Source organism: Daucus carota, chromosome 1 (genome assembly GCF_001625215.2).
Source record: "Daucus carota subsp. sativus chromosome 1, DH1 v3.0, whole genome shotgun sequence".
NCBI lineage: Eukaryota > Viridiplantae > Streptophyta > Magnoliopsida > Apiales > Apiaceae > Daucus > Daucus carota.
Window position 1 is genome coordinate 49,951,410 of NC_030381.2, and position 20,038 is coordinate 49,971,447.

The 20,038-nt window shown below is 33.3% G+C and overlaps 1 protein-coding gene across 6 annotated transcripts; it reads left to right on the forward strand.

Annotated features, from left to right (window-relative positions):
• Positions 1-8,654: 8,654 nt before the first annotated feature.
• On the forward strand, positions 8,655-16,706 carry LOC108214391 (F-box/kelch-repeat protein At3g23880). Of its 6 annotated transcripts, XR_010288157.1 has the most exons (5): positions 8,655-11,294; positions 12,376-12,573; positions 14,812-15,730; positions 15,966-16,011; positions 16,118-16,706. XR_010288157.1 is itself a non-coding variant. In XM_064085923.1 (3 exons), exon 3 carries the CDS (start codon positions 13,070-13,072, stop codon positions 14,237-14,239), a length of 1,170 nt encoding a protein of 389 aa, XP_063941993.1. In that variant the 5' UTR covers positions 8,655-10,570; positions 11,190-11,294; positions 12,376-13,069; the 3' UTR covers positions 14,240-14,520. The 6 variants fall into 6 exon arrangements, 2 of the variants coding, with proteins under 2 accessions (XP_063941993.1, XP_017241865.1); XR_010288156.1 differs by having other exon boundaries at positions 15,966-16,706; XR_010288158.1 differs by having other exon boundaries at positions 15,570-15,730; positions 15,966-16,705.
• Positions 16,707-20,038: the final 3,332 nt, after the last annotated feature.

The window sequence follows — 20,038 nt, forward strand, 5'->3', positions numbered from 1 at the left end:
TTTTTTAAGCAGTAGAATATGTCCTTGTTTCTTCCTTCATTAATGTTTATCCTTCTTCTCCAACTCTGGCTTTCACATGTATATTATGCTATCTCACCCCCGTTTGGACAAGCCAGATGCAACTAAGACCTGGGAGTGTCTGGTAAATGCTAATTTATCATTGCTGCAATATCTGAATTCATTGTTTTTGTAAGCATAGGTGATCGGAGCATATTAATGAAATGGTCAGACCTTTTTATGTTCTTAGAGGATATTAGTATACATTAAACTCACCCCCAACTTGCCATATGGTCAGAGTAATTAAGCAGAGTAATGTTCTTATTTCTGAGAGTTTATTCTTAAACTCAGATACCTCTAGTATAGTCTGTAGATACCTCTAGCTTAGCCTGCTATCTGTACATCTGGATCATATAATCAAGTCATAGGGTCAAGAACATTTTGGCTTGCAAGTTTTTCTGAAACAGAATGAACCACTAAGAATACTCCAACCACTATTGTAAAGGATTGGTCCTTGTTGCACGTAATCCATGAATTTCTATAGGGGTTTTCCCGATAAGGAGTTTAGAATTCTGGTTGCTGCAAATTTTGATGCTGGACAAGTTTAAGTCGGTTATTGAAGTTTATCATGATATGAGTGTGGCAGGAAACACATGATGATTTTGATTATGAATTTGATGCTCCATGACTAAGAGTGTCTTGGAGTTTTATAAATGATGTAGGTAGGAGGAATGTTGTGTTTCAGCTAAGACACTCAGATAGGCATGTGTCCATGTCAAATGATTTTTAGTATGGTGCTTAAATTGTACCTGATCATCACATTACAAATGCAGTCAGGCGTCTTCCTGGGACAACTTCTGCGTGTGTGCCCTCATTATGCTGTTTTAGATGCATGCCTAGTTTTATTTCGTCCCCGGAATGACCTGTTAATTTGATCACCCCAAGTCGTACTTTTGGTTGAATTTAATTATTCACAAAAGGAAGAGTTTGTATTCACATTTATCTTTCTCTGGAGTAGAATTTTGCTTTTTCCTATATGTACATATATTTTTTAAGAGTTTGTGATTGTAAATATGATTACCAGAAATTTTATATATAGTCGTAAAGTTGCATTCGCATTTTTGTAAAAAAATTGCAAATATAATTTTTTTTTGAAAAATTATATTTTCGCAATTGTTTTAAAGAAAATTAGAGTAATTTTTAAAATATTTTTATGAAAAGAACTCTTAGTAGTTTCAAGTTCAAATTAAATATATTATCTTGATATTATAAGAGATGGTGTGATAATAATAATAACATATTATTTTTAAAAATTTAATCATGCATGATATTTTATTTATTATAACAAATTTTATATTATTTTATCCAAACATTTTAACCGATGCGAGATGGTCATAATATCTTCGGAAGTAAGTAACCGTCTTAAAAGTTAAAACATTACATGAGTCTTGCCGAGCAAAGTCTAAAATACATGTACATAAAATATTTTCATTGTTACTGAGAATAAATACTGAGAATAAATTCCAATATTTCGTTTATCTCTTTATAAAATACTGAGAATTAAAAGGGGATAGTTTGTAGTAATAAATTACTCCTATACAGTTGCTTCTTCAGCTTCAGCACTTGGAGATGGCCGTGAAAACGAAAAGAAAGAAGACCACGGCGGCGGAGCTGCCGGACGAAATCCTCCGGCACGAGATTCTCACACGACTCCCGATAAAATCAGCGGTACGCTTCAAATCCGTTTGTAAATTGTGGCTTTTCCTAATCTCTCAGCCCCAATTTGTATTTCAACACCTCACTTACAACTCCACTGAAAACCCTAATGCTCATGACCTTCTTATTGCTGACAAAGGCACCAAATTAGTAATTCTATCTCGATACAAGGAAACTAAGTTGCTCCCTTTCGATAATTTGTCGTTCTTGGTTGGCTCGATTAATGGGTTGGTTTGTTTGTATCGTGGAACGAATTTGTCGTTGTGGAATCCGGCTATTCATCAGTCGAAGGAGTTTAGGCTTCCCCCGGGTCATTTTGGGGTGCCTGGGACTAGTCTCGGTTTGGCGTTTGATTGGGTAGGGAATGATTTTAAGGTGGTGGCGTTGTGCGCTGATTTGAGGTCTGCGTCGGTTTATTGTTCGGGTTTGGATGATTGGAGTCAGGTGTTTTTTGAGGAGGATTTGTTCCCCAAGACGGATTTTGAGGATTGTACTCCGCCGTTTATTGTCAAGGGGTGTCCTTATTGGACGCGGTCTAGATATGTGTATGAGACGAAGGCGCTTGTGCCTGGTCAAGAGTATACTGATTTGGTTGAGGTGTTTCTGAGTGTGGTGAAGTTTGATCCTCGGAATTATGAGTTTACTTTGTCGCCGGAGTATCATTGGGATAAGGATGATATTGGAATTGAGTTTTGTCATCAGTTTGTGGATTTGAAGGATCGTGTTACTTTGATAGTGCATGACCAGAGAGCTGAGTGTTGTATTGTGCAAATGTTTACAATGGATGGGGAGGAGGGGTGTAGTGTTTGGACTAAGAAGTGCATAGTAATGTTGGATTTTGAAACGCGAGGTATGTATGTGTCATTGTCACAGGGTTTTAAGTTTGATGGTGAGCTTGTGTATCATGACAATGGTATGTTTGCCTGCATTGTTAGCGAAACAGAAGAAAACAAGCGCATTCGTGGTACGACTTCTACAGAATATCAAGTAACCTGCTATAGATATGCACCTACTTTGTTCTTTATTCTAGGAATGAAGTCCGTCCACTTAAGAACTCAAACTCGTACACCTCATTGCCATAGGACTCCTCGACGATTAATCAGTTCATTGAGAGCCTCATCATTATCTTGCGATCATTAGGCATTCCAAACTATATGTATGTTATTTATTAAGTGTTTTATAATGCGATTTAACTGCTTTGAACATCAATCGCACTCTGGAACTAATTTGGTTTTTACCTCAATTTTGGAATCGAACTAGTCTTTGCAATGGTTTCTTCCCTGATAATTTTTTTTATCGATTTTTTGCTTCTTGTTTCTTACCTGAATATGATTCAAATTTGATGACAATTGATTTTTTCTGCAATTTTTAAGTGTTTTAAGGAACATACTATGAAATGGCTTGACTTTATATTCTATAGTCTTGCTTTGGGTGTATCATTAATTTATTAATCTAGTCATGTTTTTTCTTTATGTTGATTCTGATCAAGTTTTTTTTCCTGATAATCATATTGATCAAGTAATCCTGAAGAAATAACGATATATTAACCAAGCTTTTAGATTAAGAGCGGGTGTGTTAAAGTTTTTAACCTTTGTTCCTTTCTGCCTCTTGGAAATCAATTTTTCTGCAGGGAGTAAGAAAAATTGACTCATGTCCATGTAGTTGTCAGTTAGTCTCGTAATGCTATTAGATGCCAATTGCATGTGATTCATCAGAAACAGTGGTGTGTTGGCCCATTTTTTGTTTTTTTGTTTTTTAAAACAAGATTCAATTTTGTTATAATGATTTAGTGATTCAGAATCACCTATAATATTACTAATATCTAGCTTAGTGCTTGGAATGAGGGAACCACTGCTTATGACATGCTTCCTGATTGTGAACTAATCCTTTTTTGCAGTTTATCTTTTTCCACTCTTGATTATGTCCATTTGTACTGTACTTTATAGGACTCAAATTATCAATATCCAGAACTGCTTTTACTTGGTTACGTTCAGGTCTGCATCTATCTTTTTAATAAGTTGCTTAGATATACATCTAGTTCGGTTTTCATTCAAGGACTCAAGTTTGTTCATTCAACAACTTAAAGTCATACTTATGGTATATACTCTAGAATTCCTCAGCAGTTAATCACTTTATTAAACAACTACTCCCTCCGTCCCAATGAATTGTATACAGTTTCTTTTTTGGGACGTCCCATCAATTGTATACATTCCAAAAGTAGTAAACTTTTATACTGTATAAAACAACACTACACCAACTACATTCTTCAACTATCTTCATTCTATAATAATATAAACACTATTACACCCACTACTTTTCTCCACGATCTCAAATTTATTATTAAATATAAATGGGTCCCACCACTATACCCACTTTTCATCTAACTTTAATCATTTCTTACACAATTTCTTGGTCTCCGTGTCCCAACCATTTGTATACAAATGGCTGGGACGGAGGGAGTAATTCTTTGCTTAAATTAAATTGAAAGTTTAGACAGTTTAAGTCTATGATGTGTAATGCATTTTCTTAAGGTAATTTGGAAGTTCGGCTGCTTAAGTGTGTGATTGAATGTTCAGTTAAATGAAATTCCAGGAGCTTTTTGTAGTTTATGTTCTCATACCTTGTACTCGGGGAGTATTAACTATCCGTTAGTTTTGTTTTGTTTTATATAGGAACGGTTTGTGAGGGAGTTTAAATGTTTTGTTATTTTTTAATGAGTTAATATGGAACATTGGATGAAATCTGGGTTGAGTTCCGTATAATTGTAACCATCTTTTGACTTTTTTCCCTAAGTTTTGGCATTTCGAATGAACACAAAACCGAGATTCATGAATTCTGCTCGAACTGTTGTTTGTTTACTTTTGTTGTGATGTTTCCGTTGTGTTCCTGGACGTTGTGGTTCAACTTTTTGTTAAACATAGTGCAAGTGATTTTCGAGATTGCAGAAGAGTGGGAGGCTGAGAGTTTAGGGGTCGTTTGGTTCATGAGTTTATGGAATCAGGTATGGGGTTTGTCCATTCCAAACCCATACCTGATGTTTGGTTGGGAAAAACAGAATCTGAAACCCATACCTTAAACCCCCAAGGTATGGGTTTTTGATACCCAAGTGGGGAGGTGGGTATGAGATGGAGGTATGAGATGCATTTATTTATTTTTTTCTTATTGTTTCTATTTAAGTAATGAAATATTAATATTTGATACAAAATTAAATCAATGATGCAAAAATATATGACAATAATAATTTTATTAATATTTTTAATTAATATAAATTAATAACTTATTTTTTTACAAAAATTGCATATATTGATTTCAGCACTCAACCAAACACATGATATCAGATATGATACCTCAAACCCATACCAGCTTAACCCGATTCCTCATTCCAACCCGATACCACTCCTCGAACCAAATGACCCCTTAAAGAAATCTTGGTGGGTTAGATATCAATAGTGGGTGAAATTCAGAGACAGGTCATAAAGGATAAACGATTCTTCTAGTTTATAATTTTGTTGGATTGCTGATTCTTTTAGGCCTTGATTTGTTGTATTGTTGTGTTTGGTTGGGGAGAATGGGATGACTAAAAATAAATGAAAATAGTAGAGATAGAAGGAAAGTTTTGAAAAAAATTATATAAGTGCAAAATTGTTATGATGAGATTGAGAAGAAAATGATTATAGGAAGGAATGGAGCATTCCTTCTTCTCCATTCCTTCTCAAATTGGAGGTGTGATCTCTAGCAAAAGAATGAAATGGAGGAATGAATGAAATTTATAAGAATCCGCCCATAACATAATGTAAATTTCATTCCATTCCTTCCATATTCATTCACCCCAACCAAACACAACATTAGTTTGAACTCCTCCACTATTAATCAATTCACTATGGGATTGATCTTTTGCTTAAGGTCAAGTGACCATTGGAGACATTTGATGAAATGATCAGTTAAAACGATTAGTAGCTATAGTTCATTTTAATTGATAAGGTAGCTTGAGCCCTTTAGATTTCTTTGTTTTGGTACTCGCGAAAGAAGATAAGACTGATTATACGCGAGAACCTTTCATTTTGTTAAATTATTTTAGAAAGAAATAAGATCCTGGGGCTTTGTTCATGGTCATAATGTGGAACTTGCTACTATAGTTTGAATAGAAAGTACCTGATGAAATGGCTTGACCTTCCTTTTCATATGCTTCATAATGGTGTAAATCTAAATAATCACATTTCTGCTTTTGATTATGTCAGTTTGATCAATTCTTTAGCAGGAGTAGGCAACTGTTAGAGATTTGTGGCAAAGTAGTAAGAAAATTGCACGTCTATGTTGGTATCATAATTATATCTGATTTTGTTTTAATTGAATATCACCGTTTACTTGCTAAGTTTGAACTCGTATTTCTGATCTTTGCTTTTCTTATGTATCATAGTTCATAATTAATTAATTTACCAATTTGTGCAAATATTTTTTTTTAATAATAATTATGAATTTGAATTCATTGGAAACGACTTTCTTTGTATGAATTACCTGCCTTGTCACTAACATGCTCCCTAATTTTAGAATTGGCGTCTTAAAGCATCTTTGACATTAGGTATACAATGTTGTAAACTACAAACTACAAAATGCAGATTATATGTCATTCCTATACCTATTATATATTTATAGTTCAACAATAAAGTTAACATTTCAATAAAATTAAACTATCATCCAATATTTATATTAAAATATTTAGGTTAACAATAAAGTTAACAAATAAAGCCGCATAATAAATCTTGAAACTAAGTGATAAAAAATACTATTTATTTTGTGTTAAATACCCGCATATATTACTATTTAGAAATATTCTATTTTTTATTTTTTTTAAAAAAGAAATATTCTTATTCAGCTGATTTTGATTTGATTTTAAATTTGTGTTGTCGTAAAAGAAATTTTCCATTACAAAAGTATATAAATATGTTGCATTATATAAAACATGATCACTCATTCATCTATTGATTAAATTTGTAATTTTTTATTTGGACTAATAACTAAGAGTCTTTGTAGTTTTTTTTTTCCCCTGTCAGGTAGAGTCTTTGTAGTTAATTCTTGACTTAATTACTAAAAAAACTATACAACTATCATGTTTTTTTCAATTTAACCATAATAGTATATTTATTGCGAGACAATGCAAGTAACTTTCAAAAATTATATTTAGAAAACCCAATCTCACTAATCCATAACCATGGTTAAATTTAAATTGAGATGCATGCCACATACACGGTTAAGTTATAAATTAATTAGTATATGAATTTTATTAATTTTTTACTATCGAGTTAAAAGGTCAAAATCCTAATTCATATTTTACACAAATATAGAGCGAATCATAATTTATGTTTGAAGGCAGTGGACAATGTTAGCATGATTTTTATGAAACACCTATAGCCTACTGACTACATGTGTATAATTGTATCGATAATTTTTCATGTGATTTATGATATATGTATCGAATTTATAAATCTATTCGAACTCTTAATCGCTCTTTTAATCATTGTTACTAATTTTGTCGATATATTACTGTAGCATGGATATGATAATTGTGTTTTTTTCATATACAACCTACACAAGCACATATATTATTTATCTGATAATAATTTAAAATTATATTATGACAAACCCTGATAATTCAAATAAAAACTGTCTGCAAGGGTTGGTTCAGCTGGTTAAAGAGCAGACTTGTATACTCTTGGTCACATGTTTGACTTCCGAAGGTAGCAGAATTTGTGATTATGCTTCCTGAACCAGAGTCTGTCGTTTAAGTGCGGTTTACCTAGTCCACGTAGATTGCAGGCTATACGTGAGCTCGTGGGTTTAACTGGTGTGCACTTGAAGGGTAGCGGCTGTGGAATCCTAGGTAAAAAAAAACCTAATTGTTTGGTGTGTGTACAATGGATTATGTAAATGTTTAAAATAAAATTATAAAAAATGATATTTTAATAATGTTCCGTAGGACATCCATTTAACCATAGTTAGAAATATTTTCAAATTGGGTTCTCTCAAATACGTTTCTATTAGTTAGTTGCATTTTTCCGCAACAAAATTAGATTTATGATTAAAATGAAAAAATCACAATAGTTTAATAGTTTTTTCGGTAATTAAGTCTTAATTCTTTTAGAACTAAAAAAAAAAATGGCAACTCACTTGGGAGTCCGATTAAACGATTAATTCGCGGTCGATTTTGAGAACACCTCATAGAAAGTCCGAAAGATCCGGACACTGGGCCCGTACTAGACGCACATGCATATATACATACTTCGACTCCTTTAAACCTAGCGGTGAATACTATTAATCTATGGCCGGCGTGTGTGTAAAAAAGACAATGAAGTCTCAAACAGAGCTGCCGGAACAAGTCCTCCACGACGAGATCCTCACGCGACTCCCCCTAAAATCAGTGGTACGATTTAAATCCGTTTGTAAATCCTGGTCATCTCTCTTCACTGAGCCCAAATTCGTAAAACAACACCTCACTCGCAGCGCCACTCAAAACCCTCACGATTATGATCGTCTCGTAGCTAATAATGGCCGTGCTATTGTCATTATCTCACGCTATGAAGAAACATATCTACTCCCCCGCGACTTTAATTGCAGTTACAAATTGCTTGGTTCGGTTAATGGTTTAATTTGTCTTTATTCTGCCAAGAAATTTTTGTTGTGGAACCCAGCCATTCTTCAATTTAAAGTTATCACCCTTCCATCAAGTTTTATGTCTAGTTTTATATATAGAATTGGTCTCGGTTTTGATCATGTCAGTAATAATTATAAGGTTGTGGTGATCAAGCATATCGGCGAACCGGCCTGTGTTTACTCCTCTAATTCTGATTCATGGAATGATTTACCTAAATATGAGTTTAGGGAATGGGACTGCTATAGTCAAGAATTGTCCGTACTGGACATATGTTTCACTTTCGCGGAAACATGATGGGACGTGGTTACGCAGATGTGGTGGGATAAAGTTTGATGTCGGAAGTGATCAATTCAAGTTGTTGCCTCAGTTTGATGCAGTGATGGTGTTTCGCCCTTCAAGTGATAAATTTAGTATAAAATTTGTGAATGTAAGGGACTGTCTTACATTGATGTTGTCTGAACGATCTCATAGCAGGATGGTGGAATTATATTCTCTAGACGAGGAGGGATGCGGTGTTTGGAGTAAGATGTACAGTGTACTGCTATACCGGGCAGATCTGTCACAAGGTTTTAAGAACAGTGATGAGATTGTATTTAAGAAAAATGGGATGATGTACTGCTATGATCAAAAAAGCAATACATCAAAGCGTATTCTCTCTGCAGGTTGCGGTGACATAAGCAGCTGCTTTACATATACGCCTAGTTTAGCTTTCCTTCAAGGAATGCAATCTGTTCATTTACAAACCGAGACCCAAACTCGTGAACTTGGTTACAACTACACCACTCCTTGGAGGTTAATCAGTTCATTAATTAAAGAACCATTTACTGATGGTCATATTGCAGATTAGACGGTGTTTGATTGAATGTGTGGGTAGTATTATAAGAGGGCACAAGATCATGTATAATGCTTTGGTGGCTGCGCTCTGGAATTTCGTTCTGTTTTCTTCAATTTCTACTCAGGTTTTGTTATCCTCTTCTCATAATTTCAAATCTGGGAAGTCCATGTAGCTTATCAATTTCTCCCATGTTAAATTTCTGTTTTGATTCGCAAATATGTTCCGACAAATCAGATATTTACAATATTCATTGAATTGTCTCTTCTTAATATTCTAGGCTTTGGCGCTATTAGATGCATAATTTCATACTCCCTCCATTCAAATATTGTGTATTCCTTGCACTTTTCTTTATATAATGTTCCTTCTCAATTCCTTATATTTTTTTGATATAATTAATATAAAAATTTATTCTAACCACTACTTTTTTCCATTAATACTTAAATATCAATTACTTCTATTAATATACGCCCTTTCCTTATGTTTCTCCCACCCGCTTTATACACTTTCATGCACAATCCAAACATAACGCTTTACTCCTGAATTTTGAAAATGAAGTAAAGTAAAGAGTAAGCAAAGGACTTTCATCCTAATTTTGGAGTAAAATTATGTTAAATTTATATTAATCTCCTGATACATTGTTCTTATTATAAATTCAAGAATACAAATATAAATGAAAGTTAAACTACTTAATTTTTTTATTTTTTTGAGAGAAAATTACTTTATTTTTTAAAACTCCAAGTAGGGATTAAATAAAATGAAAAAAAGGTGAGCGGAGGTGAACACAAAAAATCGTATGACGTGGTTTTCGAACTCAAAGGTATACAAAGGATCCTCTAACGTGGCCCGAACCTTTATTTTTTTCTCAAACCTCTGAGTTCAAAACATGACTAGCTCTTCCATTGGATCGTCCTCGGAATCAAATTGGACTTGGTTTTGATCTTTTAGACAATGATTACAAGGTTCTTAACTCGTCTTGTTCTGGATGTGGTTCAAGGTATGCTGATATTTTCTACTATATTTACTCCTGGATTGATATAACTGTTTCTGGTTATGATGTCTTGCCTGACAAACTAGACACTCCAGCTACTTATGTCAAGGATTGTCCTTGTAGGACTTTTTCTAAATACTCAGTGAAGTTTGATGCTACACGTAAATGAGTTCTAGTTGTTGCCTAAATTATGTACTAAAATGTAATATGAATAACTATTTTACTCTAACAGATTACTGAGAGATATGATTTGAATTATAAGGTGTACATATATTCTTTGGACGAGGAATGTGGTGTTTGGGACAAGATGTGCCGTGTTGGACCACGCGATTTTTTGAGGCCAGATTGGTATTTGTCACAGGGTTTTAACTTTTTAAATATGGTGGTGAGTTTGTATTTCAAGAGAGTGGACAATTTTTTCTTTGAATACTAAACACATCTTCTCAAGCGTATTAATGGGACATGATTTGGTTTTTCAAACATTTCCTTTAGCTATACGCCTAGTTTGGTTTTCCCCGATGGCATGAAGGCTAATTTGTAAATTCTTCATACACTAGTGCTACGTTTATTGGAAATAATGGACATAGAATGGAATGGAGATTGAAATTGAGTAAATTGAAGTAAGCAAAGAAAGTTGTTAAGGGGAATAGTAAAATTAATATGTACTTTTGTGCATTCAAGTAATACAAATTCTATTCCACTTCCATTCCTCCCCACCGAAAAGTGCAGAGGCAAGCAACTGCACATGAAGAGAGAAATTATTGTTTTAGGTCATTGTATGATAATTTAGGCTGTTCAAGTGTTTACTAGTTCAGAGTGCTCATACTCAGTTTTTTCTTTTGATATTTCGGAATCAAGAAAGTATTGATAGATTCTTCTAAACTTGTGTCAAGTATTTATATGATAGTATATCTGCAAACCTGAAGCTACAACCGAGTCCAAATTTATGCATCTATATATATTCATAAAATATTTTTAATCTTTTGTGTGGGAGTTCATTTCAGGTCTAAAGCTACAATTGAAGTATGCATGTAAGTATTCATCGAAAATATCTGTATACAAATTACATAGTTCCAGTCCTGAAGCTACTACGAAGTACCAATATGCATGTAAGTATTTGTCAAGAATAATTGTTCATGAATTACTCCCTCCGTTTTAAAATATAGGTCGCTTGACTTTTTGGCACACATTTATAAGTCTTTTGATCGCTTAGTTAAAATTATTATTTTTAGAATTTTTCTTTCTTGAATTATACTATTAATCATATATTTTTATTCTGAAAAAGAAAATTGTAAAATGATTTCAACTATGCGGTCAAATGACTTAGAAGTGTGTGCCAAAAAGTCGAACGACCTATATTTCAAAACAGAGGGAGTACATGCATTTGATGATATCTAACTTGAACCACAGCTTATCAGAACTATATGATTCTGACAGTACCCTTTTATTGCAGTTTCAATCTACTCTGTAAGACTCAAATCATTGATATTTGCAACTGTGTTCACTCTGTTACATCCGGTTCTTAAATTAAATACATATATAAAAGGCTTGTCACTCAGTAATGATTGGTTCCTATTATTCCTCTTACACGCATATGAATGTAGGAACTTGATATCATTATTTTTCCATATCTGTCAATAGTCATAAAAATGCTGAATAATTTTAGCTACCCCTGTTGTCTGCGGATGACATACAAAAAATGTGTTTACGGTACTAGTAAGAAACCCCTCGCACACTTGTGCTACTCTTTGTTGGCATTAATAGATATGGTATGGAACGGATATAGAATTATGAATCAACTGAACATATATAAGAAAGAATTGGAATGTACTTTTGTAAATTCAAATAGTACATATTTTATTCCATTATTTTCCATTTTCATTCCTTTAAACCAAAAAATGCATATGCACCTGCTCTAAAACTCCTTAGTGATTCCCAGTACTAGGTCATCGCCCCAGAACTAAAGATAGTTTTGAGGGCATAGTCATGTAAGACGGGTCTGGAGTAGGGGGGCACGGGACAACTGGTTTGTTTTTGTCAAACTGTGGTTTGATGTAAAAGTACCTCAAGATCTAGTTTGAAAAGCAAAGTATAGGCTTCACTAGATAATGGGAAAGCATTACATTGATCTGTAAGCTTCAAATATAAATAATTAGTTTCTCATCCTTCTCTACCTTCTGTTTATTTCAGTTTGTCCTACTTCTCTACCAAACAAGCCAAATTCAACCTAAGAGCATTGGTAAATGTTTAGTGCTCTTTGAGCTACGACAGCTGGATGAATCTTTATGATCAGAAGGTTGTATGGGTGAAGCTTAAAAAAGCCTGCTCAAAATGGAAGAATTGAGTATATAATTTGACAGTACTGCTGCAAATGCTTCCCTTTCAAAGGTAATTGGATTCTGCTCACATACATTGTTCATCAATGTGATCCATGTTACTCCTGTTCTCCCTGCTTCAAGGTGATCTCTAGTCATGTCCAAATCTAACTTTTCGGATATGTATGTAATTGAATGGGTAAGTTTGCTTTTAATGTTATGGTCCATTGTAGAGATTCAAGTATACTCCTGCACAAATGCCTCGAATGAGGGTTGGACACTCAACCTGTTATTACCAGTAAAAGAAAGTTTTCTCAAGACTGAGCTTTAAATAAACATTATTGCCTTCTTTTTTCACAGATTTTCACACAAATTATCATATTGAGTTTTAAAAATAGTCACGCCTAATGACATTGCGTATCCACCTTTAAGGTGTCTCAATTGATTTGTGTGCTATGTGCGTGCCAGTACTTGTATTCATTCGGAAATTAGGGGGTATGTATCTGTTACCACAATCAATATATATTGAAACTTAGGCGATTTGGGTCATTACCAAAAAAACACTCACAATGAAGGTGAAAAAAAATATTACGGCCGCTAGAGTAAACGGGGTAAGAAAGATGCCGGCAGAACTGCCGGAGGAATTAATCCGTAACGAGATACTTATCCGCCTCCCAATCAAATATGTGGCACGATTCAAATCTGTTTCTAAATCTTGGCTATCCCTCCTTTCTGATCCTGAATTTGTGAGAGAACATTACACTCGCAGCGCCTCTGGAAACCCTAACGAGTACGACTGTCTCATAGCTGAAAAACAATTCAGGATCGTCATTCTCTCCCGATACAACGAAACTTTGGTTCTTCCTACCGATAAACACTATCAATTGGTTGGTTCTATCAACGGCATAGTTTGTCTCCGTCGCTGCCAAAAGTTGTCCTTGTGGAATCCTGCGATTCATCAATCGAAAGAGGTAACTATTGCACCACACCATTCTGGTGAAATCAATAGCATCGGATTCGGTTTTGATCCAGTAAGTAATGATTACAAGGTTGTAGTCTCGATTGATTCAAGGTTTGCTAGTTTTTACTCTTCTAAATTCGATTCTTGGACTGATTTATTTGTTTCCCCTACTCTTCTTCCTAAAAGTAGAGACTGTGACTCATTTGCCCCAACTACTATTGTAAAAAATTGCCCTTACTGGACAACAATGGTCTATAGACTCACAACACCGTTTATATATTTTGCTTCACTGAAGTTTGATGCTGGGAGTAATGAGTTCAAGCTGTTGCCTAATTTTTACTATGGTAGAAGTGGTGCACGTGGAAAGGATTTTAAATTTGTGAATATGAAGGATTGTCTTGCTTTGATGGTGCATGAACGTGATTCTATTGATACACTCGTAGAGGTATATTCTTTGGACGAGGAGGGTTGTGGTGTTTGGAATAAGATGTACAATCTGGGACCTTTCAATATTCATGAGAGTGTACTTCTGTCACAGGGTTTTAAGTATGGTGGTGAGATTTTATGTCATGTGTATGGCAAACTTCTCTGCTATGATCTCAAGACAGGCACTATTAAACACATTCAAGATACAACTGGTATTCGTGTAGTCTATGGATATACCCCTAGTTTGCTTTCTCTGCCAGGAATGGAGTCTGTTTATCTACAAACCCAAACTCGTACACATGGTCTCGGCTCTAGAACTCCTCGGCGATTAATCAATTCATTAAGAGGATAATCAGTTGCTAATTCCAATTGGCATTCTAGACATTTAAGTGTTGATGATATGTTTAGTTGAAAAATATGGTGGGGAAATGGCCAGTTTAAATGTTTAGGGATTAATGGTTGAAATTTGCATCTATTTTGCTCATACTTTTTGCTGGTTTTCATTGTTTTATGTTCAAGGAGACATGGATGAAATTGTTGTTTGTTATATTCTGTTTCTTTATTTTTCATTATATTCTATATGCTTGACTTTGTTGTATTCATTCTCCAATAAATTCTGGTTTTCTCATTTTACATTATATGTCACCTCTGTAGGTATACTGGTCTTAATCACACAAAAGACCTAAACTTTGTTCCCTTCTTAATTCTTGGTGTCTTCATATTGGTCAATTCTTTTGTAGGAGTAAATCACTATATAAGTTTGTGGTGAATAGAGAAATGAATGTATTATAAATTTTTTAAAAGGTTTTGTCAGTGCTGGTATCCTCATTACATGGTTCTTGTTGATTATTCCTTTCCTTGGCCTTTTTTGCATAGTTACTTCTTTTAGTTACATTTTGAGGAATATTTTCTTCTGCATGACAGTTTATTCATTACTGGACTTGAGCAACCGTTGTGTACCAATTTATGCCTATAGCTATTCATCAAAAATGGATGTGCTAGTTCAAAACTTTGGTTTTACAGTCAATAAAAATTTCTCACATTTCCTGTATTATCATTTATATCTAGCTTGAACCAAATGCTTTATGATTCTGAAGTTAAACATGTATTACAGTTTCAAACTTCTTCACTTTGTTATGTTAATATGTACTGTACTGGATATGACTCAAGTCGTCGAACTTCCATGCTACTTTTTCTTCTTTACATTCAGGTCCAGTTGGATAAAATTTATATAAGTAAAATCAATATAGTCAGAGTGTATTTGACCAGTTTCGGCAATGGCTTAGTATATTAGAATGTAGTCTGGTAGTAGAATTGAATGAGATTTGATGTTTTAATCGCCATTTTCAGTTGGTGCAAAGATTAATTCTTTTTTTAAACCAGAACGCTTTATGCACAGACTAAGATTGCATATGATAAGTGATCTCTGTGTGAACTTAATTCATCTAGTAATATACAGTAATGTTGTATTCATCAATTTCTCCGTTCAATCATATGAGGTTTAATGAACTCTATACTTTGCCATGTACAGATGAATTCACATGCTTTCCCCCACTTTATACTTAGCAGATTTGAATTATATTAAAATTTATGCTGTTCACGACTCCCACCTCTTGTTATGTTTTCTATCCTTCTATAGATGGCTCTTTTTCATGTCTTTCATCCTTTTCATCCATCTCCAGTTTTTACTTGTAATTCAGTTTGGCACACCTCTATTCCAACGTCAAAGGCAACTTAAAAGTGTTGTCGACTGCTGTCACAAATTAGCTGTGCAGTTTCTAGTTGAATAACCAGATGGGCTACTGAAAAGGCTAGAAACAATGATGCACGAGACTGGAGAAAGGTGAATCACATTCTCCATATAATATAGAGATCATTCACTCCTCTCAATCATATGTTTTACAGGAAGCATTCAGAATATGGATTTTACCCATATTTCACTTGCATCTCTTCCAAAATTCTGTCACCTGATACCTCATCAGTTCATCACATGTATATTCTATTTTAATGCACATTCCTGATTTCACCAAACTAAACAGATGGGGAAATTGAGGTTTATTTGTCTGCTTCTTTTACAGAGAAGAAACTTATTCTCTGGAACCCTGTTACCGATCAAAAGAACAGGTATCACATATTCGGTCAAGTATTCAAGTCAGTTTATGCAGCATCCTCATACATCTCATATGGATTCTGCCTATCGTGCTTGTGGTTTACTACTTTCTTCTTCTAGTGATCTACAGTTGCAAGGTTAAACTGACTTGGATTGGGCAGGATGCCCAACCACGCTATAAACCAATTACCAACCTACTCTCTCAATTATTAGCTCAGCTGATACTGACTATGGAGCGCTAGCCAACCTTCTGGAATTCAATGGCTCAGTTATCTCAAGTGATCTTGGTGTTACTTGTAATTATATTACTATATGTAAGTGGAATAGTAACTAAATAACTAGGTAATTTGTTCATAGAATAAATTTCAAGTAACTGTAATTATATTTGATAGTTATTAGGTCATTTCTTTACTTGCAGGTTGATATTTAAATTTAGCCTGCATTTCATGTTAGTTACAGGTTGGTAGTTAACTTTAGCCTGAATTTTATGTCAGAAGAGAATGTGTAGACTGTATTATCTAGTCTGCAACTCTTTCAGTATGCCGAGGATCATTATAGGATCAAGGAGAATTAGTTGAGTGGTTGTTATTACAGGATGGGTGTGTACTGTGTATGTATGGTTATTTGATTAATCACCAGTAACTACTGTTTTGATTAATATGTCATATTGTTCAGTTTTCACTTTTCAGAGTATGCACAGGTTTTCGTTTTTCAGTATTCTTCCTTTCTATCTTCATTTTTTCACAAGTTCCCATTCGATTCTTCCATGTGTGTTGCTTTCAGATGCACTTTACACTAATTTGTTGGCAGATGTATGTAATAATGTTTCTGTGTGTCCTAATAATCGTGTAAGAAGATCTGTACATCTCATGTAGTACTTCTCATCAACCATAGTTTCCACCAAAAGTGATTGTCTTAAATAATATAAGATGTTGGATTCTTCGTATAACAATTAAAGGTTTTAGATAGTTTGGTGTAAGAAGATCAGTACATCTCATCACCCATAGTTTCCGCCAAAAGATATTTTGTTAAATAATATAAGATGTTGGATTTTTGGTATAACAATTTAAAGTTCAAGATAGTTTGGTTACTTATCATGCCCATTTATTTACATTAGTTATCTGGTTTGTCTAGTACGATTAGAGGAAAGTGTAAATTGCTCTAGTAACGTTTTAGATGGACTGATTTCTTAGCAATCTAAAGTTTTTTCCCCTAATGCCATAGAATTTGGTTAAGCCTCACTCATTTAATGAAGGGACAAGAACACCCTTTCTCTAATAGAATTACAACACCTGAACCATGGCATATTTATCGAAATTGATTTTCTGTTTGTCTGTCGGCTCTGTCTACTGTCTGTTCTCGTATGATTAAAAGAGAGTGTTGCTCTAACACCTCTAAGTAGTTTTACAATGTCATAGAAGCTGGTTAAGCTTTTTATAAAGGGACCGGAACACCCTTTGTCCAGTAGAATTACAACACTCAAACCAAACTTCTACTAACATAGCAAAATCCTTGTTTCAATCATGCCATGATCTCGAAACAGATCAAACAAGAGTGTTCCTAATAGTAGCCATTGTCTTACATATTCGCATGATATCTCCTACAACATTAGTATGACTGACACAACTGTTGGTCTGTTTCATCCAGCTTACTTGTATCCAGAATGGTTCAAATCTTTGGCCAGTTCTGCGATATCAAGTCAATAGTTCCGGTCTAATGACGGGTTACTTTTAATGTGTAGACCACTTTGAAAAAGCTTGCTTAATTTTCTGAAACATGTTGTTCAGGAACAGACCCGAGGAGAGCGAAGAAATCTAGAAGAAAATACTACAGTCGCAGGTCAAAAAATTTCATGCGATTGAAACAAGTGGCACTGCATTTACATTGCCGTCATGACTATTGTGTGTGTGTCTCTGAACAATTCTAACAGCAATTAGCTTACGTTTTGTCCGGTCCCGTTGGTGGGGAAATGAATAGAATAAAATGGAAAGAAATTACTTTTACTGTGCTCCTTCATATTTTGGAGTAAATTTATAGATTTTTCATGAGAGACTTGATTTTTGATTTTGACCCGTCTTCTTATCCTCGGTTTCTAAAAAACGTTTTATGTTTCGAAATAATTTTCATTTTGACTTTTTATATATAATTTAAAATATAAAAAAACATACTTTTATATATTTAAATATTCTTTTATTAATAAAAATATTGAAAAATGATATATAAAATTATGTTATCTTTTACCCCTCAAAATATATGAAAAATTAAATGACTAGTATTTTGAAATAATAAAAATAATTAGACCATTATTATGATGAATATATGATATAATGACTAGTATCATGAATCCTTTCATTGTATATAACTTGTATCAATTTTGTGACTCACTTGAATAAAAAATTGAGCATTAAACACAATTATTACTTTTTTTGAAACGAGTACTTATGCTGAATTTAACTATTTAAGCGATACTGTATATGTGCAAGTGAATCATATGAAGTAATCCTATTTCTTTGTCTCTGTATGAAAATACTTAAATATTTCTTGTCTCGTGTCATCAAACTTGAATAATTGTGGCTCTACTACTCTATATATTCACTGGGCCCAACACTGTTACATTGACTCACGAATTGTTCCAAACTAAAATTGTAACTCGGTCGGCCCAATTCTCTTTCCGGTAATTATTAGCCTTGGCAACTTGTCAAACAACAAACGATTTTATTTTCTTTTTCTGAAATACAAACAACAAAAGGGTTTAGCCAAAACTATAGAGTTCTACACTTTATCAGACAACTTAGAACTTGTGGGTAGTGTACTTAAAGTAGGTAATAATTCAATTGATTTATTAATTTATTTAATTTTTGGGAAATTTGGTTAATTTTTTAGATAGGTTAAATTTACTCAGCCGGGAGTTGGATTGATCTTACAAAAATCAACCTGACTCATAAATGTTTAAGAAATTAGTGAAACATGTGAATAAAAGATTAGAAATTAAAAAGATGAAAACTTGAATAAGAAGAAGAAAATGATTCTAATATATATGATTTTTATTTTAAAATGTCAAATTGTGAACTATTTCAACTTGTTCTTTCAAAATTACATCATATTCATAATTATTATTTCAAATAATCATGCCATGTTCTAAATATGTTACATTAGTACATTACTAATATAATATATAATATTAAATTAATTCCGAGTAAGAATCCAGTTACTTTCTAGTTAAAGTACTTAATCTCTAAATGACGTTGATCTCGGTTACCATTTTTCACAAAAAAAATTCAAAAAGTTAAAAATTATAATTTTGACAGATCAAAATTTTAAAATAATATTTTTTTCCTCTATTTAAATATCAAATATAGACTTTTCTCAACAAAAAAATCATATCAAATATAGAATGGACAATTTGTTCATCGTTAATAAATTTAAATAAAAAATTATCGGCTCCGCTTTTGAGTATAGGTTTTACCCATAAGAAAGCATAAGTTAATTAAGATGCCCTTTATGACAACTATAATTTAAAAGTATAAATTGCATTTTGACGTATGTCAATTAAAAAACGAGACCAGTATATATATTAGGGGTGTTAACGAAACGAATTCGAAACGAATATTATAGTTTTTGTATTTGTATTCGGTTTAAATATACATATTCGGATTTGTATTCGTTTATTATCCGAATAGTTATTTGTATTCGTATTCGTATTCGGTTAAGTTCACGAACTATTCATATTCGTTTAAGACACTCATTTAAAAGAAAATAAAAAAAATAACTAAACTGCTGACACGTGACAAAAGTTATAAACTCCCATACTTCACCAATTCAAGCAAACTATAAAAAAGTCATCCAACTCAAATAATATAAAATTCAAATTACTGATTGAACAAACCTGGATAAACCAGAAGGTGTGACATTTTGTTTCTGATTTGTCGGTCTGTGCCTATAACTAGAAGAGCTCCCCTTACCAGTACATAATCTTATTAAATAAAAATATAATATTTTTCTATATAATATAAAATATATATATATATATATATATATAAT

Coding starts and splice junctions, on each gene's coding strand:
- LOC108214391 (XM_017386376.2), top strand. CDS start 13,070: ATGAAGGTGAAAAAAAATATTACGGCCGCTAGAGTAAACGGGGTAAGA.